At 43.2% G+C, this 26,971-nt stretch overlaps 1 protein-coding gene across 4 annotated transcripts in view; it reads left to right on the forward strand.

Moving 5' to 3' along the window:
* Positions 1-26,971, forward strand: part of Gria1 (glutamate receptor, ionotropic, AMPA 1) — a 314,019-nt gene that overhangs the window by 151,321 nt on the left and 135,727 nt on the right. For all 4 annotated transcript variants that reach the window (XM_005376183.2, XM_005376180.2, XM_005376179.2 and 1 more), the window contains 3 exons: positions 9,164-9,403; positions 12,002-12,186; positions 16,660-16,713. In XM_005376183.2, the coding sequence (XP_005376240.1) occupies positions 9,164-9,403; positions 12,002-12,186; positions 16,660-16,713 (479 nt within the window). The remainder of the gene's footprint in view (positions 1-9,163; positions 9,404-12,001; positions 12,187-16,659; positions 16,714-26,971) is intronic.

Genomic DNA, 26,971 nt, shown 5'->3' on the forward strand with positions numbered 1-26,971 from the left:
AGAAGAAGAAGAAGAAGAAGAAGAAGAAGAAGAAGAAGAAGAAGAAGAAGAAGAAGAAGAAGAAGAAGAAGAAGAAGAAGAAGAAGAAAGAGGAGGAGGAGGAAGAAGAAGGAGAAGGAGAAGGAGAAGGAGAGAAGAGGAAGAGGAAGAGTGGCCATTTTGGAAGTGATGACAGCAGCTCAGAACACATTGTGAGCTGGAAGTCTCCAGTGCACCAACATCGCATGAGGGGGAGGCTCACCTTGGGGTTTGTGATGCCTTGACACCAGAATTTGCATATTTCAGATACATGTGATTGAAATAAGCTCAAAAGTCAAGTCAGACAGTGGACTAGTAGGAGGCTTTTTTCTAAGCCAGTGATGGTGACTCTGTGGCACACGGGCAGTCTGTATCATTGAAAGCTATCAAAGGTTCACCATCACTGCTCTAGCCCAAGAACCCCTAGGACTAGGTGCCTTTCATACATTGTACCAACAATGTGTGATCCTATTAGCTGTTGCTCTTGATGTAAGTGGTAAGTTAAGGCCAAGGGGGAGCCCACGTATTGCTGTGTCATTATCGGGAATAGCTGTGAAAGAACCTCGTCATGTCCTAATGCATGAGCACACAGAGATGCTAAGCAATCTGTTATCAGAGTTGAGTTATGTAGCAGGACGTGGACTTTCTAACCTGGGCAGCAGGGCTGATGACCCTGAGTGGAGTAGGTGGAGCACATTTAAGTTGGCTAGGATTTAATGTCAGATCAGAGTCACAGGTCTCAGTTGCTGTTGTCCTATGGTAATAAGGAGTGACATCTGAGCCCAGACTGTCCCTCCAAACCATGGATACCAGACCATCAACCTCTTTTACAAGAATAGGGAACAAGTAACAGCACCAAACATTTTGTTTACTCTTTAACCAACTCGGTAAAAGATACCGTATGTTGTAGGTACTGAGAAAAATGATAGACTTGAGGACTTTTTCCTTCAAAGAAGCCTCTAAACTTATGCCTCAGTTGTAGGTAAAAAGAAACAAATACACAGAGTTATTTGATAATATAAAACTCATGAGTCTATCCAATGCAAGAAATGCTATGGAAGAAAGGTGGGACCAATTAGCAAGAATATCAATGGATTCATCCAGGTGAATGATTTGTATTTATTCATCACTCAATTCCAAAATTATATAGTTGTTGTGAAAAACCCTAAAGTAGTGGTTCCCAATCTTTTTGACACCAGGAACCAATTTTGTGGATGACAGTTTTTCCACAGATCAGAAAGGAGAGAACTTCTTTTTTCGCTTTATCAGTATATGTTTGCAATGCGTAATAATTACACGTCCAGCACTAACATCGGCACCTCAGCTCCACCCAGATCCTCAGGCATTAGGTTCTCATCAAAAGGTGGTAACCTAGATCCTTCACATGTGCAGTAGTTCGCAGTTGGGTTTTCTCCCCTATAAGAATCTAATGCCACTGCTAATATTACATAAGGTGGAGCTCAGGCAGTTAAGGGGATGACAAGAGCAACTACAAATACCGATGAAGCTTCATTCACTCACCAACCACTCATCTCCTCCTCCGTGGTCAGATTCCTACCAGGCCATGCACTGGTAATGATCCATAACTTGGAGTTTGGGGACCCCTACTGCATAGGATCTGTAGAGAATAATAGGACCTTTATGAGGGCAAGGACATCATCTGTCTTATTCGCTACTGTATCTCACAATGTCTAGCCCAAAAAAGATAACAATCCAAGAATTAAAGGTATTTCCGTATTTAACATTCAGGGCTTAGAAATACATAACATTTTTGGAGCTTCTAACATGGCCCTGGACTATGCTAGCAATTAGACATTTAGTAGACATTTGGTAATTCAAGATACACAGCAAGACCCTCTCTGTTCACAGCACCCTGGTTTTTCCTTGGCTGCCATCTAAGATGGTGAGTGGCTCCACTTGCTTGGACCATGAGCAAGGCCAGTGAAGCAGTTATTACAAGAGGTTGGCGCAATGGTGACACCCTGTAGGGACAGCCTGATGCCTAGATTGCCAGAGCTGCTGCATTTTCCTTCTTGGCTGAGCCCCGTTGTTTTTAGCGGAGTCTCCCTCAAAGCCTGGCAAAGCTGGATTCCACTGATGTTTGTTCTTGCAGTCAAAGAACCAAAACTAATGAAGCCTATGCATTACATAAAAATGAACAGACACAAGCTTCTACTGACATGGAAAAGAAAAATGGAGAACTATCACTTATAGTTATGACTGGGGAGGCATGAGGGACCTCATGACAGGGTAGCATTTAAGCTGAAAGTGCAGGGAATAGAAAGGATCTAGAGAGGAACAGGTAGTAGGTAGGCAGGCTTTCCAGGCAGGAGCAGGACCCTAAAGCCTGAAACAACGAAGGACCAAGAGCATCTATGCATGAACCCAGGGAACTCACTGAATGTCCATGTCTGTTGCCCCGTTACACTTGTCAGAAGTTCTTCCCTTTAGCATTTTCCAAATTATCCCACCAAATCAGAACAAGCTCTGCTTCCATTGTGTCTCTTGTCTACTGACTTCACCTATAGGATGTGAGCATTGAAAGGTTCTGGGGGCTGGGGATTTAGCTCAGCGGCAAAGCGCCTGCCTGGCAAGCACAAGGTCGTGAGTTCAGTTCTCGGTACCGGAGAAAAACCAAAAAAAAAAAGAAAGGTGTTGGGAGATCAGCTAATACCAACCTCATGCCAAGTGACATGCTAGAGCTCTGCAGGTATCCACACCACATGTGGAAGACCACACACTTTAGAGCAGTGATAGCAAACCTTTTAGACACTGAGTGCCTAAACCACACCCCAAAACACACTTAGTTATCACAAAGGGCCAACACTGCAATTCAATCTGAATACTGAGGTTTTAGTGCAGGAAAAAAACCAACTGCTATGTGATGCTTGGCTGCTGGGGCAACTTGGCTCATGTGCTGACAGAGAGGGCTCTGCATGCCTGCTGTGGGCTATGCCCATAGGTTCGCCACCACTGCTTACAGCATTACTGTTCCTCAGAATTAGGACCTCTTCCTTTTTATCTTGGTGTCTGCTGCTTTTCTCCTTTCACCTATACTAAGTGAACGGGGCCTTTTATGTTTGTTTCTCACACAAATCAGTCTGTTCTTGAGTCCTGTTCAGAGCTTCAGTTCCTTCTGCGTGAAACTCCTTCTCTAATCCTTTACCTGGTCAGTTCGTTGGGGCTTATTTCTCAGCTCGAATTAGTACTCTAAAGTGAAACTCCTAAACCTCCCTCACTAAAGTAACCCTGCCAGTCACGCACACACCAATGCATTCTATTTTCTTGGTAGCACTGGCAAAATGATCTTGTCTGTTTGTAGGTCATCTCTGTCCTCTTCTAAAGCCTAAATTCTGTGATAGTAGGGACTTTTCTTATTCAGTGCTGGCACCAGCCTGCTGCCAAATACCTAGTACATGTTCAGTGAGCGCTTGTTGGATGGATGGATGGATAGATAAATGGAGAGATGAAAAGATGGAGAGAAGAGACAGAAAATTATCATCTGTAGAGCTACACACACCTAGGGAGTATAGAAGTTCTATTACAGATGGAAGACAGGGATGTAGAGTTGAAGGGTAGGGAAAGGAAAGGAAGGGAAGAGAAGGGGAGATGAAAGAAATGACTGATTTAATGTAAACTCTATTGTCAAGGTGGTGCAAATACAGCTCAAAGAGGGAGAAGGGTTTGTTCACAGTCCCCAAATTGACTCTTGGTGTTAACTTCTTCAGAACTGTTCCAGGCACTTAAAGATTTTTTCAGCAGCAGAGACAGTACTGCATTGGTCTCTTTGCCCCTGCCCACCCCCAGCTCCCGGTCTTGTATATGTCAGCCCACACTGTGAGTGTGAATCCCGGAACCAGTGAGCCCAGCCTTGCTTTCATTCTTAGCCCCCATGTGCAGTGTTACATCTTGTTGGTTTTCAGTGCTGAGTAATTAATACCCCAGTTCTACAATAAACACACACCCAAGCAGGGGAAGATGGCTCTTCTTCTGTATCTCCTCTGCAGTTATTTCCCAGCTGGGCTGTAAGGTGAGGAGAGATCACAGGAAGCTGAGATGAATCCACAACCAAAGAAAACTGCAACATCGACCATGATACAATGGCTGAACTTCTCCAGTGCTGCCAGGGCCCTGGGCATTCTGGTCCACCCATGCCAGCTCTGTGTGACACCCCTTGATCCAGGGTTTCCTTCTTCCTTCTCAGCACCTTTGGTTAATACAGTCCCTCTACCTAGACCTAGCCTCAAGGTGCTTAGCACCATGCCTCACCCGTGCTGAGTACTCAGTGAACACTGGCTATGAGTTCCACAGTCCATCCCATCATCACACCCTCAAATTACCCTTTATCTCCTTGAAGCAAAACTTACTGAACTTATGTGAGAGCTCTGAGACAGCAGAGACTGTGTCTATTGTGTCACTGTAGTATCCCAATTTTCTGGCAATATTAATTTCTGATGCAGTATATATTTGTCGAATTTATTAAGGAAGTGATAAGGCTTTATCTCCTAAATGAGAGAGAAGCCTTGGACATGTCTCAGAATCCTAAATAAATGTGACATGTTTGGAGGTAATAGGGACAATTTATATCTATTATAATTCTTTGCCTGTCAATATGGAGCTAAGATCCAAAAGACTGTAAAAAAATAGTGGACAAAAGTACACTCTTACTGTCTTTGTATTGTGTTTTGACATTTGATGTCAAAACCTTAGTTGGATCCTCAAGACTGTGACTCTCACAAATAAAGATAGAATTATTCAAGGAGAGGAGTGAGTATCTAAATGTACTCCTATCCACGTGTGCTCCTTCTCCCTCCCCCAAATGAAGCTGTCCCATCACCTCATTATCCACTATTTACCACGAGGCTGACACATTTCCAGGGACTGAAGCCCAGAGCTAAGGAGAAATGTCAGTACGAGAGGCCTTAGATGAAGTGACAATAAAAAAGGAGTTGCTAGTTGCAGGAGTTCCCTCCCTAGGAGGGAGCTGTCAAGGCCAGTGCCCAGGGCTGGGAGATTTATTGATAATAAGTGGATGGTGCCTTAACCAGGAGTGATTATCAAAGAGATCTGAGGGAACCAAGGCTGCCATCGGACAGCCCGCACTAAGCAAGGCATGGGTTTTCCTGCCCTTGCCAGCTCCCGCCTGCCTGCTTCCCCAAGAGGAAATGCCTGGCCTCATTTCTTGCTCATGCTGATCACCGGGCGCGTTCTGCTACAGAATGTCTTGGAGGCAAGAATCTCCAAACCTGACACTCTGGCAGGAGTCCCTGAATGTGCCGCCTTTTCCATCTCCCTGCCAGGTCTTTGCTGTTGCTATTCCTTATACCTAGAAGAGCCCCGTATGCACGAGTAACTTCTCCAAATACCTTCTACTAAATGATCCCTGCTTATCTTTCAGGGTTGAAGCTGATCCCTCCTCTTGGAAGCTTTCTCTAAGGTCCCCAAAGGCTGGGGGCTGGATAGATCAGCCTGAACCCTGAACTCATCCCTGCCACAGCTCTTAGACTGAATTACTAGTGTCTGGTTAGTTATCAATCTCTAACGGTCCAGGTGACGGTACTGGAGGTTAGGGGCTTGCTTGGTTCACCAGTGCATCCCCATTGCCTGGCCCAGTGTCACACCAGTCACAGATGCTAGATGCGGAGTGGTTGTTGAACGGGTCAATGAATGAGCGGGCAAAGAAAAGACAAGATGTGTGTATATATGCTTTTCTCAGAGATGAGAGAGGAAGACATCTAACACCACTAAGGATTTTTATATATGTATCTCCATGGACCAGACAAAGTAATTCCTCTTTAACCGGAACAGGAGAAAGCTGTGTGCTACAAGAAAGGCTTTCTCAGAAGTTAGAGCTGACTCCATCACTATGAATGGACAAGGTCACCTATCACCCAAACTTACAGCTCAATTTCTGTAGCCAGAGTGGGAGAGTTCAGATCTCAGTTTTGCCTTATTCTGGTCCTGAGTCTCAATTCCCCAGTTGGTAATCAATTTCTTAGGGTGAAAAGAGTTAATGCAAGGAAACATCATTAAGAAGTGTCTGGCATTCAGTAAGTTCCCAAATGTAAGCGCCTGCTTATCACCATCAGAAAGTATTACACACACACTGCTTTCCTCACCACCACACAGAGTCCAGCCTACTCGGAATCTGCCTCCATGAACTAGAGTCTGTGATGAGGCCAGTGCGTGACCGGTGTTGAGCCTGCTTTGCAGTGCTCCCCTTGCTCCCCTCCTGTCTGCTGTACCTGACAGCGCACCCTGTACCCCAACTCCTCATCTCATCTTTTCTCTACTAGGTAATTAATTTGCACAGCAGGTTAAAAATTATACCTCAAATAAAACTCAAGACTCCAAAAGCATCTCGATGTAATGCTAAGCACTTGGTTAAGACAGAATCCAAGAACCCAGACCTTTATCTACTTTCTGGAACTGAAAAAGTGCACTGGAAGTTGCAGAAAGTCTGGCCAGCAAATAATAAAGTATTGTAGAATCAGGAAACACTTTCCAGTCAATTACACTAGAATGCAGGATGTTGGAGCCCCAAGGAGTGTCAGTCAAAGAGCCTAAAGCATTGTTTCACAGATAAGAAAATTCCCATGTGAGTGTGGGATTTGCTGAAGGTCACACAAGTGTACTCGGCAATAATTAAGCCAAAAAGAGGATACTCTAGGTCCTCCGGCACCTAATCTAGTACTTTTTCTGCAGAACCATGTTATCTCTTCTAATTGAATATTTATTGTGACAGACTCAAAGAAATGCCTGACAAATACTAATTATATTTCTCAACACAATGGCTAGTTGACTGCCTTCCCCTACAAGACTTGGTCTTACAGAGTCAGTTCTCTGTCTCTATCTCTGTCTCTGTCTGTCTGTCTGTCTCTCTCTCTCTCTCTCCCTTCCCCTCTCTCTCTTGCTCTCTCTCTTGCTCTCGCTCTCACTCTCTTTCCCTCTCCCCCTCTCTCTCTTGCTCCTTCTCTCCCCCACCCCCTTGCATTCCCAAAAGGAGGAGACAGCATGAATGTCAGATGTCCAGCAGCTCTAGGAGGAAAGGTCCACTGGAGGAAATCTAGCCCAGGCTACCTCCAAGCCATGCTCTTTTAAGGAGTCGTGGGACAAAAGCCTTAAAGGATGAAACATTTTGGTTAAAGGAAGAATGATTTTTGGAAGGGAAAAATGGGGAGATGATTTAAGAAGGAAAAAGTCCTGGCCTGCTATGTGTCTAAGGATTTGATCACATCAGTCTACTCGAATCCTTCCCACCTTCATCCCAGCTTTTCTTTTGCCACTTCTAAAATACTAACAAAAAACACCAGCTATGAGCAGCCCACAGGTCCAAATGGAAGCTTGAAACCAAGGAGGCACCTTGAAGGAATAAATCTGGAACATCAGATTTATGCCCGACAGTATAATATTTCTTTGCAGCGAGGAAAGAAAAGAGATCCTAAAAATAACTTAGACAGCATGGTATAATACTTTGACAGGCTTTACAATGTCCCCATATAAACTAAACCTGAAAGACAGATTGTGTGTTTTGACAAATCTATATTTAACAGAAGGAGGATAATATACAATGCTTGCTTCCTGGTAAAGAAATCCATATTTATGTAAATCTTGATCCTACTAATTGCAATAGACATCCAAAAACAGTGCCTCTTCTGGGCTGTGAATGGAAAGAGTGTCTCCATTAAGGAGAAAGAGAAAACAGTGTGAGTGGTGGAACAGAAATAGCTACCATAGAAGAAAACTACTCCGACTAAAGGGTAGGAGATCTAGGGTACCCAAAGGGCTGCCCTGTGTGGGTCCAGCTCCTGTTCATCACCTACTGTGGATCATGTAGCCTTCTCATCGAGATGTGTCATTCATTTATTTATCAAATATTTACTAATTATCTACAATGTTCCAGGCACCCTGTTGGCTTTCAGGCACAGACAAAATCTCTGTTTTCAGGAAATTTATATTGATGCAAATAGCCACAGATATAGACAAATCAACCAAGGACATTACTTTAGATCACACTGATACCATGAGGGGACTAGGACAGGGTGATACAACAGAGACTGATGGGGACTGAGCAGAGGGAAGGTGGCCACTGGTTTGAAGAGAACGCTCTAAACCACCCTTCTTGTGAGGAGGATGATTGATCTTCCTCACTATTCACATTGGAATGGTTATTTTCAGGCATTGGGAATGGCCTTTGGGTTGGTCCCCTTGCTGAGACAAATACTGTGAAGTCTCCATCCTATATGGTAGCAAAATGAAGTTTAGGAACTGACTAACCTAGAGTTCAGTCCTTTGCATTGGTTATTATCATGATGTTCTAACCAGCAGTGTAATCAACCACAAACAAGAATTGGTAACTGCACAGGGAGCCTACAAAGAGATCCTGTGGGGATGTTCACACAGCTAAATTACTACTATGGCTGGTACATCGGGAGGTCTGAAAATCAGCTAGCAGGATGTACAAACACAACATGAGTATCAGCAGAGAAATGTACACCAAGAGCTCAAGGCTAAGCTGGGGAAAATCAACACTTGTTTTCTTAAACATGTATCAGATTTCTTTTTCTAATAACATCTTTTTATGTGTTTTGCTTTACAGTGATGGACCATAGGATGAAAATATTGCTGCATAAGATATCTTTCTAACTCAGATTCATGCTAGCTGTGTTATTTCAATGTGTCTATTAACTTTCTGCTTCTTGATTTCTCCCTTTAAAAATGACCCATAACCTTAATAAGGTCATTATAGAGACAAAGTGAAACAATATATAAAAATGTTTTTGCATACCTGGTTACTCTAATTAATAACCATGATAATGACATATGGCATGTAACAGGCATCTAAACTTAGATGGGAGTTTGGATGGATGAATTTGTGAGTAGGGTGGACAAATGGATAGAATGTATGGTCAGGTGAATAGATTGGTGGGTTGAAAGGATGGATGGATGGATGGATGGATGGATGGATGGATGGATGGATGGATGGACTGATGGACAAACTGGTTGGTGAGCTGGATGGGTAGAAGGCTACATAATAGATATGCATAGGTGGTAGGTTAGATGATGGTCTAGTAGATGAATTTGGTTTTGTGCCACCTGTTTATAGGATCTTCTGTCCATTAATTCTTCTCTTCTTCCCTTCTAGTTTGTTCCCAGTTCTCCAAAGGAGTCTATGCCATCTTTGGGTTTTACGAACGAAGGACTGTCAACATGCTGACCTCCTTCTGCGGGGCCCTCCATGTATGCTTCATCACACCAAGCTTTCCTGTAGACACTTCCAATCAATTTGTCCTTCAGCTGCGCCCTGAACTTCAGGATGCCCTCATCAGCATCATCGACCACTACAAGTGGCAGAAATTCGTCTACATTTATGATGCTGACCGGGGTAAGCAAAGGACTAGTGGAGACTGTTAAAGGATAGCGAGACAATTACCGACAGGAAGAAGAATCATGCCTCACTGCCTCCTTCAAGAGCATGGTGGAATGATCCAAAATTCTTTATTTCTGTGGACTGATTTCTTACGAGCTAATCTCTCACTCACAGCATGGAAACAGACCCTTTGAGAGAGTAATCCGCTTAACACACCATGTCACTCCACAGTTCACCAAGCTCCCATGGCTCCTGAGTCCAATGCTTCAATCAAATAGGTCATGCCTAGTGGTAGAGTTGTTAGCAGTGTAGACAGCCTGGACCTGAATCCTAAGTTCTCTCCTCTTCTACTCTGTTTTTGAGCCAGCTCTTCATGCCTTTGGTTCCCCACTTATGAGGCTAAAAGTCACAATGCCTTCATTTTCTCATCTCTATAATGAAGATAAAAAGCAGTCTCTACTTTAAAAGTGTGTTGTGAAGATTAAATGAGACAATGATGAGACATAGGTTGTTCCATGCCTGCAACATGGCACATGCTCACGATCCGTGGTGTGTGTTAGCCACCATCATCTCTGTCATCATCATCATCATCACTGCCCCTCCCCAGGCTTTGTAATTTTGCCTCCTTTAAATTTCACAGCACATTCTCCAAACATTTCCTATACATTTTTCTGCCCCATACCTCTACTCACACTATTCTCATTTTTTGCAATGTGCTTCCCTTCTCAAGTCTACCTATAGAAATCCTGCTCCTCCTCATCAGCTGGATAAATACCACTTTCATGATGGCCTGACCCTCTAGACAGGAACTCTGTGTCTGGCCGACTCCCATGCTGTTTGCTTGCCCTAGCTTCCTTCTCCTAGTATGCTAAAGAGTCCTGTAAAAATACAGTCAGTGTCAGTGGAACCAAATGAATGGGATGTGCTAGGCCTGGAAGCCGAGGCCAAGGAGCCCTGATGTACAAAGAGGGTCTCAGAGGACATTTGAGTAGGCTTTTTTCAGTGCCTTATAAAAATTGCTCTTCAAGCAGTTAGGCAGGTGTTCTAGATGGGAAGAAGTCAGCAGAGAGACCACAAGCAAACACCCTTTCCTTTGATTTTCTTAACTTCTCCCTATTTTGATGATTTTCCATCTCAGAAAATAGTCATCGTGGTGGAGGAAGAGTGTCACCTGGAGATGGTCTCTTTGAGCTTCAGGCTGGAGGTGGTAAAGCCAGAAAAATGCAACTTTGCCTGTAGGGATCAACAGAAGAACCTACATTCTCAAAAGGGCATCATATACCTCAGAACTCAGAGCTCTGAGCTCTATCATTTGCTAGCTGTGTGACTTTGAACCAATGGCTAAATCTCTCTGAGCTTCAATTACTACATCTGTAAAATAAGAACAACAATAGTATCTACGACTGAATTAAAGAGAGGAAAGCCACAGAATAGCACCAGATTTAGGGTAAAGTTTTATTAAGTGTGCAATTCAAACCTATCAAACAAATTGACCTGAAAATGAAACAAAATAGGGAGGTGTCACAGAATCAATCTATAAAGGATTCTTGAGACCAGGCACCATCCTGGTCACTATAGACAGGATTGGCAGTGTTCCTGGGAATTGGAAATGATATACATAAAAATTAATAATGCAAAAGCAAATTAGGTATCTGTGGTAGGTAGAATGACACCCTCTCCTGACATATCTATTTCCTAACCCCTGGAACCTGAAATATGCTTATAGTATGCAGCAAAAAAGAATTAAGATTACAGGTGGAATTAATGTTGTTGGTTAGCTGACCTTTAAATAGGAAGACTGTCCTGGATTTCTTGAATGGACACAATGTAATAACAAATATCCTTAACTGTGAAAGTAAGAAGCAACAGAGTCAATATCAGTGATGAGAGGAGAACTTGACAAGCATTTTTGACTGTGAAGATGAAGGGTGCCATTAGCCAAGGATGCAGGCAGCTTCTACAAGCTGCAAAGGCAACAGAGTTGATTCTCCCCTAGAATCTCCGGAAAGCAACATTCCCCCACCAATACCTGGATTTTAATTGAGGAAGACCTAGCTCAAATTTCTGACCTGCAAAAGTATACAGTAACAATTTTTTGTCATGTTAAGCTGCTAAGCTGGTGGTAATTTGTAATAGCAGCAACAGGAAACAAATATACCATCTAAGTCTCAAAGGTAAAACACAGCAGTACTGAGTCACAGACTAAAACTTTTACAGGGTTTAGACCCCACCATGTATCAGACATTCACATTTAGTCTTCATAATGACACTGTGAGGTGGGAATTATTTACACTCCCACCTTCCCATTGAAAAAACTAAAGTTTGGAGAGGCAAATGCACCCATACAAAGTAATTTAGCCACTATGATGAACTTAACCTCCAGATTAGATTGTAACCACTAATTCTACTGTCCATTGTGCCCTGGGAACAGAAACACAGTGAAGGCCCAGTGCCTGCGCTGAGGAGGGTCAGAACTGCAGAAGGAGAGGAAGCTGGAGCCAGGGTTGGTGGGGGAGCATGGCTGGCGTAGACAGTGTGGGAGTTGCTGGGAGCAAGTGCTACCTGCCATGCTTATGGTCTGTCATCTGTCTGCCCTGCTCATCCGGCCACCAGGTTTATCCGTCCTGCAGAAAGTCCTGGACACAGCAGCAGAGAAGAACTGGCAGGTGACAGCAGTCAACATTTTGACAACCACAGAGGAAGGATACAGGATGCTCTTTCAAGACCTGGAGAAGAAAAAGGAGCGGCTGGTGGTGGTGGACTGTGAATCAGAACGCCTCAATGCCATCTTGGGCCAGGTAGCAGTGGCGGAGAAGGGCTCAGGGTGGGTGTGGGAGGTCACTTGGGAAAGGCGAGGCACATTTTGGCTGTGGAGGTTATAAAGAGGATGATAAATAGGATCCTTAGGTGAAGCTAGGTGCCTTCCATCTCACATTCGGTCATTTATAAAATTTAATTCTGGAATTCAGTGAAGGAGCATAGCCAACAGGACTCTTCATATGGGGTTTCAAATGTTTCTCAGATCATTTGAGCAGCACCTCAGCTCCAGTGTTTCTCTTTATTGTTAAAAAATAAATTACATTGCATTTTAGAGCCCATGAAGTGTTCTCGCATTAGGAACACCAGCGGCAGAGCCGGATTCCTGCACACAGCCCCGGGCTCTGTGGCGCGTGGATCTAACACTTGGCATCTCATCCCTTTGGCCCACTGACCTGTTTTAAGAGCCCAAGGAAGCCGCAGCCACCTACCTCTCTTTCTACTGTTTCCTCTTGCCTCTGAGAAATCCACTGCACAGGCTGTGAACAGCCACTATAACCTCAACAGTCTTTGAGCAGCAATACCTACATTGTAGTTCCTTCCATCTCAGACCTAAAATAGGTGCCTGGCATGGATTTAGTGGGCCTTTGTGTAGATCCAGAGTCTTTTAAAACTACACTTGTGTTCAGATAAATTAGCAAGGAAGATGATTTGCAATCAGTTTTTAATAGTGCCATATAATAAAAGATAGTCGTTTTAGGTACTTGACAACATGACAGAACTTGTTAATGACCCTCAAGCCTCCTGGGGCCCCCACAGGGGACCTCTGCACCAGCTCGCAATCACTCAGAAGCCTCAGCCACACAACAGGGGGAGATTCTGAAAGGCAGTGGGTTCCTTAAGGCATTAACTCCGTGAGTGCTGCTGTATAAAGTGTGCATTTGGCTTTTGCTCTTGAAAAGGGAAGCTGGCAAAGATTATTTCTGTTGAAATAGAAACCCCCTGGGCCGGAGTCAATGCTTGGAGTACTAGCGTTTAAGGGAGGCATTTGAGACAGTAGTTAAGATCGGACACTCTAGAACTGGGCTGGCTGGAGTCCAGATCCCAATCTAGTACTTAAAAGCTTCAGGACATTGGCTAGGCTTTTGACCTTTCTGTGTCTCGGGTTCCTGCCCTGTAAAATTGGATGATAACAATAACAATAACACCTCCGTGAGCTCCTATGAGAGCTAAAAGAATCAGTACATGTACTTGCACCAGAACCTGCCCCACAGTCAGTGACGTCTGCAAACATCTGCCTGGTTTTGGTATTCATAGTGCCTGCTAGCACTGGCTTCCAGAGTCGCTTTCCTCTGTGGGCATAAATGAACTGACCTGCAAACTAAAAATTCAGGTCCCTGCTCTACAAAACTGGGAAAAAGACAAGATGAGATAGGCGGTGAAGAATGAGATGAATGACAATGAAGTGTTTCTAATAGAATCATGACTTGTCCTGGATGGTCCCATGCTCCTGTTTTTCAGCATTTACAGTACGCCAGCCGTTCTTCCAAGCTATTGCCAAGGCTAATCCCATTCATCCTCACAGCAACTCTATAAAACAACTTTAACTGATTTCTCTGTTTTAAATATAAAGAAAAGGATTTCACTGCCTGAGTTCTTACTGGCAACAAATAAGGAAAGTGAGAAGTCAGATGAACCTGGCCTCACACATAGGGCTCAAACTTTTCAAAACACAACTTTTCTGCTTCTGTATCTATAGCTACCTTTTATGCAACTTACTTGCATGTTTCTGTCTCCAGCACCCAACTAGAATATAAGCTCTGTGGGAACAGTGGCTTTATTTTTATTTTCTTACCCAGCATGTCAACAGTGCTTCAGTGCATAGCACCAAGAAAGTATTCAATAAATATTGTCTGAATAAATTGAAAGAATAGGGTTCAGTGAAAGCTAAGAATAATCTCAAATGTGAGATGGGTCTGAATTTTACCAGTATCTATAGGTTAAATAAGGGCCTGAAAGCTGCAGGGATGGCTTGTAAGCTGGGGGGCCAGAGGTTGTGTAAGTGTTGGGGCTCATGGGGAGCTTTCCAAGCCAAGTGGATGTTGCTGAGTGTCCAGTAAAGATGGTACAGACAGATGAACATGCAGTCATAAATATCCTTGGGAGCTATTCTAGAGAGTTTGGGATTATTTTGTAGACAGGGGAAGTCAGTGAAAGTTGACGAACAAAGAATAGGATTATTAGAATATTATGCTCTGTCAATATATAAGACACTAAATTATATAATACAGTCATTACGTCTAGAATGAATTAAGGTGAGAATAGACCAAGATCTCTTGGGGCTATCCATCATATTGCCCTGTTTTACTGTGTTCATGGTGCTTTCTCACCTGCTGAAATCTTGTTCATTTAATCTATTTATATATTTACCATCTGGTTCCCTACTAAAAATGACAATGCAGCTCATGGAGGTCATAGGGACCTTGCTTCACTTTTCATAGATGTATCCCTACACATAGCACAGTGCTTGGCATATAATCTAAATTCAGTAAGTATTCATTGAGCAGATTAATACACCACAGAAGGCTTTACAGAGAAAGAAAGAACGGAGCTCAGACAGGAAGGATAGAGCTGATCAAGGAGAATAGGGGAGGCCATGCGACACAAAGGTCATGCATAAAGGTAATCCAAAGGAAATGAACTTTAACTTAGTGGAGCCCATGAGATGACTGCCCCTTGTGAAATTGCACATTCCACTTATAACACCTGTCTTGGTTTGTGTGCATTTGTCTACTTACTTGTTTGTTACGGACCTCCTCCTTATAAAGTATGAGGAGTGACACTCCCTTGTCACTCTGGCCCGCAGAGTACTTCAGACATAGTAAGCACTTAGTGAATATTTGCAAAACCAAGTGGGCAAAGGAAGGAAAGTAGGCCAGCGGATGGGTAGGCAAGTAGGTGGAGGTGAAGATTGGTATCATGTTGAACTACACAAAGTTGTTATTTTTTTATCAGTTAAAAGGCATCAGTTTAATGACTCTCTCCTGTACTTCCATCTTGTGGGAAATACATTTCTCCATTGGCTGAATGTGGCAGGGTTTTATAAAATTGTTTGTTTGCTATTCTGTGTTTGTTAGAAGCTAAATAGGTTTTTGATAAAGGTATCTCATTGTTGAAGGGGCAGCAAACCGTTTGACAAGAAGATGAAAAAGTAATGAAGAATTATTAATAAAACTATCGTCCCAATAGTATTTGAGCCCCATGGTCTGGAATTTCAGTCTACCCACTGGTTCAGAGCATTCATTGTGTGTACTTGCATTTAATTACTCCCCACATAAAAAAATATGTGAGCTGCTATGCCCATACATCCAATTAAGGAGATGTCTGAATGTGGATTTTAATAACCTTGAAAATTTATTCAGTTAGAAAAGAAGCCTGAGTGCTTCTCATGTATTTTATGTCTCCTTGCAACAATACAGGAGAAGAGGCACTGAATGGGGCATACTAACCCCAATTTGATATTTCAAAAAGCAAAAGAGAAAGAAATAGTTCAAGTTAATCTCCAGGTTAGTGACAGCTATGGAAGCAAGGTCTGCAATCTTAACCATTTCTTGCACGGTGGTTTCTCTGGCTGCCCGAGTAAACTTCTTGGTAATTCTTTGTACATGCATTTTTCCTGCATGCCCTGAGGAGGGACAGTCTGCATGCAAGATGGAAGGGTATCTGGGGACCTTGGTTCTTAATGATTAACAATAATCAAGCATTATATGAGACATTTCATTAGTCAGGCCTCTGTCCTGGGATTGCTATGAGACTACTATGAAATCTGAGAAAATCAGTCCCCTCTTTGCACTGTAGCTTCCCAACTGTCCAGCGAGGGGTTGGATCACATGACCCTAACATTCCCTTACAAGTCCCAAGCTGAATGATTAATGTTGGAGTACCAAACTGGCTTTGGGAGAAAAGTACAAAATTCAGGGAAAATATAACATCTGTATATGGCTCGTGAACAGATGTGAAAATTAAGACCACGAGTGACATCATCCTCTGCTTACCCAATGTACCATCCTAGCAGCGAACGCTGTGATGACATTGGTGAAGTTTCCATGCCACATAGAATCCCTGCCTCATCTTGGGAAGAATCTCCTTGTGCACGGGAGGTTTATGAAAGGAATTTGCTAAGGATTCAGCTGGCTTCCTGGGGCTATAACAATATCACTGGACCCCTGGAGTAAAACAAAAGTGATTTCAGATCAGACATTTATCACTTAAGTCCTGGGCAACTTGAAGAAACTTAATTAATTGCTCCATGACCGTTCTTCTGTAGAATATAGGTACTGACAATGACACCATCAACGGACAGTTGGAATGTTGCAGTTTATGTACTTGGGGTAGGGAAGAGCATATTATAGATACATAACATAATGTAATTAATTTGTTATGACTGTTGTGGTGATAGCTTTCATTGTCAGTATTACTGATGAGCCCCCTCCCACTCCCACTGTGTTTTGTAGATTATAAAGCTGGAGAAGAACAGTATCGGCTACCACTACATCCTTGCCAACCTGGTGAGTACGGATTCCAAGCAACCAGCCCTTCCCAGCTGGGCTCCTCACTCTACCCCAGGGGCCCCACCTAGCGTGCATTCTCTGGGTGCAAAGGGAAATTCAGAGCTGCAATGCTAAGTCTTGGTGGTACTAAGTTTATGTTTTCCCTTCGACATCCCTCTTTCAAGCCACTGTTCGTGAATCATCCCAGGAGCCGGCATGTTGGGGGCCAGGGCCTTATCAGTCTTCACAGTTTCCTCTTTAATCAGCTGTACCCCGGGGCAATAAGGACAAAATCACCACATTATTGTATGTATTTAAGATGTCCAGTTCCCACTGTTCCTGGCCTTCTATTTCAAACTCAGGGATACGTTTACTACTTAAAGCACCAACATTTAAATCACAGTTGTACTAATAATGGCAAATCTTTAACCAGGAACAGTCTACCAACTGTGAAAAATATTATGTCAATCTCATTTTTATTCATTATTCTATATCGCATAGACAAGCCTGTCTTTTAAAATATTATTTTTATTTTAATGTATGGCAGTTTTTTGTATGAAGTGCAATTATTTCCCATAGGACAGAGAACACCCGGTTCATCAAATCATCTTTTATGCTTACCATTCTACCTAGCAGCCCCAATGTGCCAGTATGAATTTCCTGTTGTGATTTCTGTCGAGCCTATTTTCGTTGTGTCATGCTTTGCACATCTATTTTTTATAACTAAATTTGATTCTTCCAGCTCTGTTTTTTTAAAATCAAATAGAATTTTATGTTACATTTATTCTCATTTTAGAGGTTTTATTAAAGTGTAATTCACATACCATACAACTCACCCATCTGTAGTACAAAATTCAATGTATTTTAGTATATTCTCAGTTATGAACTAGCACCCAATCTTATTTTAAAACATGTTATCATTATTACCTATTGCCTTTCAAGCTCCCATAGCCTTGGGGAACCACTGATCTAGAGTATAACTCTGTTTGCCTATTTTATTACCAAATAATATTCCATTATACAGATTTGTCATATTTTGCCTACTCAACAAACAGATGAGGGGCACTGGGTTGCCTTCACTTTTTGCCTAGTATAAAAAATAAATAGTGGCATAGAGCTGTGATGTCTGCACGGTACATGTTTACTTTATGGGCATGGCAATGGTATAGAAATATTTGTACATGTCTGTCCTATCAAATATATATATGATATGAATATATAGATAAACACACATATATGCACATATTCATATACAATGTATCAATACAAACAGACAGGAAGACTTAGTCAGTGAAGTAAAAATTCTCCATTTGTGTTGAGCACTTTTCGAATCCTAGGGGCTTAAACATGAGTGTACACATTGTTCTCTTGACACGATACCTACGAGTGGAATTCCTGGGTCATGTGCTAAACTCCACATTCAACATTTAAAAAAACTCAAATTATTTTCCAAAGTGGCTACAGCTTTCATCAAATCTTAATTAATAACAAATTCTGTCATGTGTCCATTTCCCTTAATGGTAGCTTTTTCTACAATGTTTATTACCCTGGCCTATCTTTTCAATTTTCCATGTGTTCTTGAAGATAACTGTCTTAACTTTTCATCTGTAATAAATTTTTTATTTTAACTTTATTTAACTGAGCACAAAACCATGTTTGGTTTTAGCCAAGTTGTTTTGTGCTATTTCTATGAGCAATATTATTAACTGAACAAAAGACTGATATCTTGCACTTGTTTTGGAGTAAAAGTCATTAGATGAAATAATGCACACATATGTGGATCTAAACACGAAACCCAAGCATCCTGCCTAATTGGAATTCTACAATCCTTTCTGGTCTGGTCTTTAGCCTTAGATTGGCACTTGCCTAACTTTTCTCTTCAAACCTTCCTTGCTCTGGTTGTTTACATGTCTCAGAGTGAGGACTGTAAAGTAGGAGAGCTAATCAGGATAGGTTAATTTAGACCCAGATGTTCATGGGTAAAATACAACACCTTATTCAGAGGTGTGTGCATCTTAAATGAATGCTAACACTTCAGAGTTTTCAGCAGGACCAAAGAGCTCAATCCCAAAAGACTACTTGGAAAAATGATTTTTTTTTCATTAAGGAATGAGGAAAGCCCTCAACATTCCTCAAATCCTATGTCCTGGATGCTAGCAGGTACTTTGGGAGTCAGCATCATCTAAGTCCCATTTGCTTGTCAGTAAACAGAACTAGCAGGGGGCTGAGAGTCAGCCAATGTCCCATAGCCAGTAAGCAATGGAGCTGAGCACAGAAGCAGCATCTACTCTCTTTCCCTGTATCCCAAAACGTGTCTTAGTGAGACTCAGTGGGTGCCTTGCTGTTTGGAATACACAGAACAAGGGTAGGGGATACATAATTACATCTTTGGAGTTGGGTAGAAATTATACATCAGTGTCCTCATAGCCACTGAAAGGCCCCAGATAATTACATTACCAGCCTCCATCTGTTGCCCAGTGACCCCTATGCCACAGCATCCCCAAGTCAACCCCTGGGGTTGCTGTATCCTTCTGATCTGCATTTTCCCTCCGACCTAATGAGTTCTCAGTTCCTTACAACTGTCAGCTAATAGGAGGCAAATTATATATACCATCCAAATACAAAAGACTTGCATGTTCCGATAGATTAGTTGATAATTAGGCTTAAAATTACTAATTAATTCAGTTTGAAACGTAGCTGGTTATGTAGTGTGTGTTTTCTTCCCCCATCAGAGGAATAACACAATTTATAAGATGATCACTTTTAGAAATTCAGCCACGTAATTAGCCTGCTGCTGCATGGAACTGACCCTATCCTTCAGAGTGTTTGTGATTAGGTTGTAATTATAGAGTTAGGACCAAGGACGCCTTTGGGAAGGAGGGAGCTACATTTTTATTTTGCACCCTTTCTGTCCCTATCAGAATGCCTGGATTTCAAAGTAACCAGCAGCATTTCTCTGGCTGGTCACCCAGGAGGGCGCTTTGGGGTTCAGATGGCCACCACTGAAGGGCTGCCAGAAAGGGGTGGTGGGTGAGACATGAGAGTTTATGGACAAGGAGTCTGCAGAAGTCTGCATTTTGTCACTGGGATAAAATACATGACATACACAACGCAGAGGCAGAAAGCTTCATTTTGATTCACAATTTCAGAGTGTTAGGCCCATGATTAGCTGACACCATTGCTCTTAAACCCGCGGCAAGGAAGACATGTCATGACAAAAAACATGGTAGAAGGAAAGCTCCTTGCCTTGTAGCATCCAGGAATCAGAGAAAGAAAGGGAAAGGGGAGGGTGACATGATATGTCCTTAAAAGGCACTCCCTCAGTGACTTGTGTCCTTCAGCTGGGTCCCACCTCCTAATGTGCTCTTAAGCTGTGAACAAATGCACGCATGGATTACTCCACTGATGAGGTCAGCTCCTTCCGATCCAGTAACCTCTCCAGCCCCACCTCTACACACTGTCGCATAGGGTGTCAAACTCTTGATACGTGAGTCTTCCAGGGGTGCTTCATACTAAAACTATAACAGAGTCAAACAAATAAAAACAAGCCTGCTTTCTGTTCAGATGCCACCCTTAGCTCGCTTTGCACTTGGCCACTCTCCAGATCCCTGTTAGCTCATCTCACAAGTGGAAATAATATTTCTTGCTCTATGCACTTATAGTATCAGCAGGGAAGGACCGAAGATGTTGTCAAACACCCCTAGGATTTGAAAAGTGCTCAACACAAATGGAGAATTTTTACTTCACTGACTAAGTCTTCCTGTCTGTTTGTATTGATACATTGTATATGAATATGTGCATATATATGTGTTTACCTATATATTCATTTCATATATATATTTGATAGGGCAGACATGTACAAATATTTCTATACCATTGCTATGTCCATAAAGTGAACATGTACCATGCAGACATCACAGCTCTATGCCACTAATTATTTTTTAAAACACCTTTTTAGAGATATAATTCTCATGCCACGCAATTCACCTATTTTGAGTGCACAATCCAATGGGTTCCACATGTTTGCAGGATTATGTGACCATGATTACAACTTTAAAACATTTTTATCTCATGAAAAAGAATCTCTGTAATGATTAGTAGTCATTCCCCAATTTCTCTCCCCTCCTCACACACCTGTCCTCTTTTCTATGTCTGTCCCTAGACAGCCATCTATCCTAGACGCACTTTTACATATTCCCCAGTCTAACTCTAATTATAGATCCTGAACCTCAGGGTAACCTTTGAGGTAGGAAATACTATTTTCACCTTCAAGATGAAGAAACTGGGGTTTCAACCAAGCTGAGCTTCCCCTCCAGTTCCAAAGAGTCCCAAACCGCATCTTCCTGTGACTGTGCCTTGCAATTCCTAAGTGCAAGACAGTTGGAGGGCGGATGAGGGTAACATTGGTCCCTGACAGAGACAGAGTTCAAATCTTACCTGAAGTGGCAGTAATAGTCTAAAATCCAAACTCAGGTGCCTGAACTCTTATAACATACCTGTCCCAGCCCACATTGATGGAATTCCACTAAAATGTTCTTTTCTCATGTGACAAAAAGCTGAGGAAGTTCAGGTCTTACTGTAGTCCCTGGGGTCCAGGGCACTCAACCCCTCCCACCATGCACTGGCAGATAAGTTGCTGTGGACTGTTAGAGCTGGAGGTTCTGGTCCAGGCAGCAGCTGGTCCAAGCCCAGCTCCATGCCTCATCAGCCCTGAGAAGAAGCTGTTCTTTTGCCTCTGTGCTCCCCTAGGCAAGATGCCCTCAGCCTCCTTCTGAAAGACTGAGCTCACTCGCTTCCCTCCACTCCCCTTTTGCTGCTGTCTCAGTGCCCTATAGGCTCATGTTTCATTTCGGCAGACTCTGCTTAGGCAGATGGCACAGCAATTGTTGGGAAAGGTAGATCCGGGATCAGACAGACCTGGTTTGAGTTCTGCTTTTATACTTATCAGCAATGACATTAATCCAATTCCTTACATCATCTGAACTTTCGTTGTCTTATTTTTGTAAAAAGAATATTAGTATCTATCTCTTCATGGGATGTTATGGGAATTAAGCCAGACAATGTACTTAATGTAGCTATTGTAATACGTGACCCCAACTAGGCACTCAGTAAATGTTGGTAATTACTACCATAATCATCATCATCATTGTCGTCGTCTTCATCATCTTTAGTGGAGAAGGAAGACATGTAGGTCTGGGGACAAGATATTACCTTTGAGGTCTCCCAACCCCTTCTCAGGGTAAATCTCACCTAACTGTTAGATGCTATAATACCCCAGGTACCTTTCACTTACTCCAATTGAGATTAGACAAGTGACTCACTAGTGTAAAACACCTCCCTCACTGTTTATCTGTAAGGAGCTGGGGGAAGGGTTGTACCTACCTCTTTCACTTGTGACTTCTCAGTGCCTGGCAAGCTGTATTCCAGGTAGCAAGTGTGACTTCACAAGTCACTGGATGAAGCAATGAGTGAAATAATGCTTCCCTTACACATCATATGCACTAATGGGCAGAATCCTGCGGCTGCAGTGAAAGAAGTAGAGGGAGCAAGCACGTCAGTCCAGTTATGAATATGAGAAGTGAGTAGATAAATTAGGGACAAGCCTAAGAAGGCTTCTAACCGGCTGTCCATGAAAAGCCAGGATCTTCTCTACAACATCTCTCACAGAGGCCCATCCACCTCTTCCTGCTTGAATAGCTCCCAGAGAGGGGAAACACATTCCCTGAAAGGGCTCTGGAAGTTTCCATGGTCCCGCTGGGACAGGGCACAGTCTGTGTTCCAGTCACAGTGTCTGCTTCGCATCGCCCCAGCTCCACCTGGCCTCTGGCCCTTGCAGAACATATCCACGGGCCTTCCACAAGGCAGCTTCTGGCCATGCGGAGATGACCACCTGGCTGGCCCTTTGGTCCTTGCTCTCTGATCCTGGACAGCTTCCCATTCCGCTGGTACTTTCTCCCAAGACCTGGTTCTGACAGACAAGCGAACAACCATCAAACGCAGTCCTAGCACATCTGTTTGCCTGGTGCTCTGCTGGGCTCATGCAAGAAGAGCTAATCCATACAAGCCTTAACTTTAGTGCTGAAAGCAAAGTTGCCTTGGCTTTTTGTCAGATAAAAAAAATGAAAATAAAGTTCCAAACAAATGCCAGGGAAAATCACAGCCTGTGATAGCCGTGCATGCCCCACCAATGTCTACCTGGCCTGCAAGAGTGATGCGCAGAGGCCAGAGGGGTCAGAGAAAGTGGCAGAGTCTGGGAAAGAGCTGATGCCACACTGTGCACCATGTCCCTGTGAAGGAAGAGTGTGCTCTCCCTGTGCAAAGGCCCTGAGGTCAGAGCTGGAGGTCCCCATGGCAGGAGCCCTTCACCAGCTCCTCGTTTTATAGAATGGACACTCTGGACCCAAAGGAGGAAAGTGGCATGTCTGTAATCGCCCAGAAGTAATAAGCGGGCTGGGCTAGGGTTTTCAGCTAATACTTGCTGCTGTCTTGTTATTACTTCTCCTCTGACAGCTTTCTTCCTCTTTACTTTCACGACGTGAGGACACAACAGTGTGTGTGCATCCGCAAGTGCCTGCATGCAAAAGGAAGAGAGAGAAAAGCAGCTCCCATCCTCCTCCCTTGCTCAGAAATTCTCTTCCCTGGTAGAACTCATCCCAGTCTCACTTTCCCCCTCCACCGTCATCCCCCTCTCTTTCTCTCTGCTTTTACGTCTCTCCTTTGAAGCGGTTAGACCTTGTGGATCACGTTATGCCCCAGAGCCCCTGGGAGGGAAGGGAGAGTGGGTGGGTGGGGAGATAAACCTCCGATGCTACAGAATGCTGCCATCCAAGGTAAGCCAGGCCTCCCATCTCTTTCCATTTACTGCCCTCATCTTCAAAACTCATCCGCTCTAGAGGCCTCTGGGAGTTTCCATCTCCTGCAAGAAAGCTGAGTTTGTAGTCTCATTTTCTGAGTGAGAAAGACGTTTTCAGTTATTGAAAGTTGAGTGGCAAAAGCTACAGTTTAAACTCAGCCTTTTCCTGTTGTAAAGACTAGGCTAGTTCTCCACTGGACTGCACTTTCCAAATCCAGAAAACCTACACAACTCTCTGGACACCAGTCCAGTTAAGCAAATCCACAAAATGAATTCCTCTCCTCCTGCACCTCTCCAGTTCTCTCTGTGAGTTCAAATCCAGGCTTAGCCACTTACTAGTTACATGTACTCGGGCAACTCATTTCATCTCTCTGAACCTCCGTTTCCTCATCTGTGTGCCAGAAGATGAGCATGTACCTCACAACCTAGAGATGAGCTGATTTATCAACAAATTTTAGAACAAGTACAGCAAAAGCCCAGGCTTTCATCCTAAAAGCCACTGGCTCTATTATCTCTGCAAATCATTTTTTTACAGAAGATTTGGGGTTGTTGAAGATTTGACAGGGTGTTTTTAAAAAGAATAAGTTCATCAACAGGACCTAGTTTTCCTCTCTGCACTTCAGAGACATCAAAAAAACTCTCAAAGCTATATTTGCTCCCTTCAATCACACTGAAGAGACTGTTGTGTTCATCTCAAGCACTCTGGGTTTGCACCTCCCACTCCTGCAAACCAGGCACGCCATGGCCAATTCTGAATGGCACTTCCCATGCCTGGGAGCATCCTGGGGCCCTTTCCAGATATGCAGGATGCTGGTTGAGATTGCTTTGCAAGAGCACAGAACCCCCTTGTTACAAGCAACTTAGAGGCATCAAGGACACCTTAGCACCATTTTGGGCAGGTTGTTGGGGTGATGTGTAATTGACAGGGTTTGGTCTTTTCCTCTCCTGCTCCTCTTTTTAAGAGAAAAAAAGCAAATAATATAGTGGGAAGGAACCAGAGACCCCAGAAACAGAGTTTTAGATAAGTGATTACAATGTCCCAACACTGTCCTGCGAGTGTGACACATAACAGTTAAGTATCACAGCAGCCCCATGAGATGGACACTACTGTAATCTTTATTTTGCAACAAAGGATCCTGAGAATGAGAAGTCTGCCAGAGGTCACACAGCTAGCAGTGGGTATGACAAAGATTTGAACCAATCACAGGCGATGCTTGTGACACTGTCCCTTTGTCACGCAAAGCACACACACTTTTCATGTACAGACTTCTTCCTTGCTCTCTTTGACCAACTACATGCCCTTTTCCTTTCAGGCTTTATTTTTTCCCATTTGAAGCTTTCCTTGAGCCCCAGGGTCAGGTCAGGTCCATACATTTTGCTCTATAATTCCACTGGTAAGTTTGGTCTTTCTCACTAGACCTTAAGTAACCTGAGAGACTGGACCAGACCTATCTTATTCTCTTCTGTATCCCTGTATCTGGGATGTGCTTAGCAGAATGAATGAATGAATGAATGAACAACTAGGATATAACATTCCTCCTTTCTAGTAGATTTCAAATTCGCCAAATGTTTTGACTTTTGTTCATTTTTTTTTCATAATGGGTGCCTACTATGTGTGAGGTCCTGCGAATGTCTATACCATCATTTCTATACCAAATATGGGCCAGTTCTGAGCCTTGGCCAGGCCTTCTCAGATATGAATGTTGTGATAGTGTCAGATGAAGATGCTGCTGGTTTCAAGTCCCCCAGAATGTCCAGCCATAAGGACCCACTCTGCACAAAGAAAGTTTGAAAGACTAAACTTTGAATTGACTTTAACTCTTGTTCTGGAGTTGACCAGACAAGGGTTAACTCTGAACACAATCAATTAGGACATCGTTAAGGTGAGGGAGCTCTGGAAAACCAACCAATTCTAGACCAGACCAGGCAGTATACCCCGGCAGTCTTGTATGGACAGCCCACTTTGCAAGTTTCTGACCTTCTGACACATGGTGCAGCATTTCACCCTAAATCTCAGGCTGAGAGGGATCAGCCTATGAGCCCACGACTACCTTTTACAGTGCTTTGCCCATAATGGACACTGATGCACTGGGATTAACTGGCCATGCTTGCAGGCATCCACCTGTGCAGGAACTCCCTCCCTGGTTTCAAACATAATTGAATAAGTCAGACCTAATGCTTCCCCCCACCCCAGTATGGATGACATGCCTATTAGCTGTCACAAGCATAGCCACACTGTCTTATTGACTTGTTGGAAACCAGATAAACCTCTGTGTTACTAGGGATTATACAGTGTGAGGACATCATAAAGATTTGGTTTGTTAAAGTTGCTAAGATAGGAAAATGTGAAGACTTTTATGCAGAGACATGGGTATTTGAGGACACAGTTAAGTCCTTGGCCAAAGAGTATGCCACAAACATACATTTCCATATTCATGCCCACACACCTGTGTGAGCACAGCATTGTAGATCAAAGCTGGAAGAGCCCTTAGGAGAGAATTCAGCTGGCTCAGAAACTTCCAAACTTTTCAGTTTGAAGCTCTGCTTTTCAAATGGAATTTTTGAGGGTGAATCCTCATATGTCAAACAGGTTCAAAACAGAGCTGTGTTTGTGGATGAGAGAGTGGGGAGATAGGGTCTGTTCTTCTGCCCTTCTCTTGATTCAAATGGTAACCTCTCAAATATCTGTACCAGAATCATAGTGCAGAAGGTCACAGATCTAGTTGATCTCCCTGTTTTGTACATCAATAAATGCATAGCACTGGAGATTACAATGGTTGCCTGAGGACAAACAGCTTGTGAGGTTCAAAGATAGACAGAATATTGTGGCTGTCCTGACTCTTTTGGGGAGATTTTTACTTATGATCAGATTTACAATATAATACACAGGAAAAAGAAGTCAATGGAAAGATCTCCTTGGTCCATGAAATAAGAGCTGAGACTCAAAGGTGACAGGACTTAAATGTGTCAAGTAATCATACAGGGATGAGCAAAGACTTTCCATCCTTCCTTTCCAACATGGGCCTTGAATAGACCCTCTGTTGCACTCCCAGGGGAAATGTAGACTCCATTCTCTGTGGGCTCACAGGTCCTTGTAGGGCAGACAAAGAGGACAACTACAGCTTCACAGGAAAGCTGGGTGAGACCTAAGACATTAAAAGAAAGTGATTCACATTCCAAGCACCAGCAAAGATTCAAGGAATGAAGGACACGTGCACTGGTCTCATGAAAACCTCTTCCTACAGAGATGCAACCTCCTCCAAATGCTTTGTGGTAGTGCATGAGATACATGAATTAGCCTTATGGCAGTCCTCAGGCAGGACTAGTGGTCAGGAGGAAAGATGCGCCATGGTTTCATAATGAGACCAGGGTCTCGCTACTTGCTGAGAGAGTGGTGTGCATCCCTCAGTTGCTATGCTATAT

This window comes from Chinchilla lanigera, unplaced genomic scaffold (assembly GCF_000276665.1).
Source record: "Chinchilla lanigera isolate Chin_1 unplaced genomic scaffold, ChiLan1.0 scaffold00007, whole genome shotgun sequence".
In the NCBI taxonomy this organism is placed as follows: domain Eukaryota; kingdom Metazoa; phylum Chordata; class Mammalia; order Rodentia; family Chinchillidae; genus Chinchilla; species Chinchilla lanigera.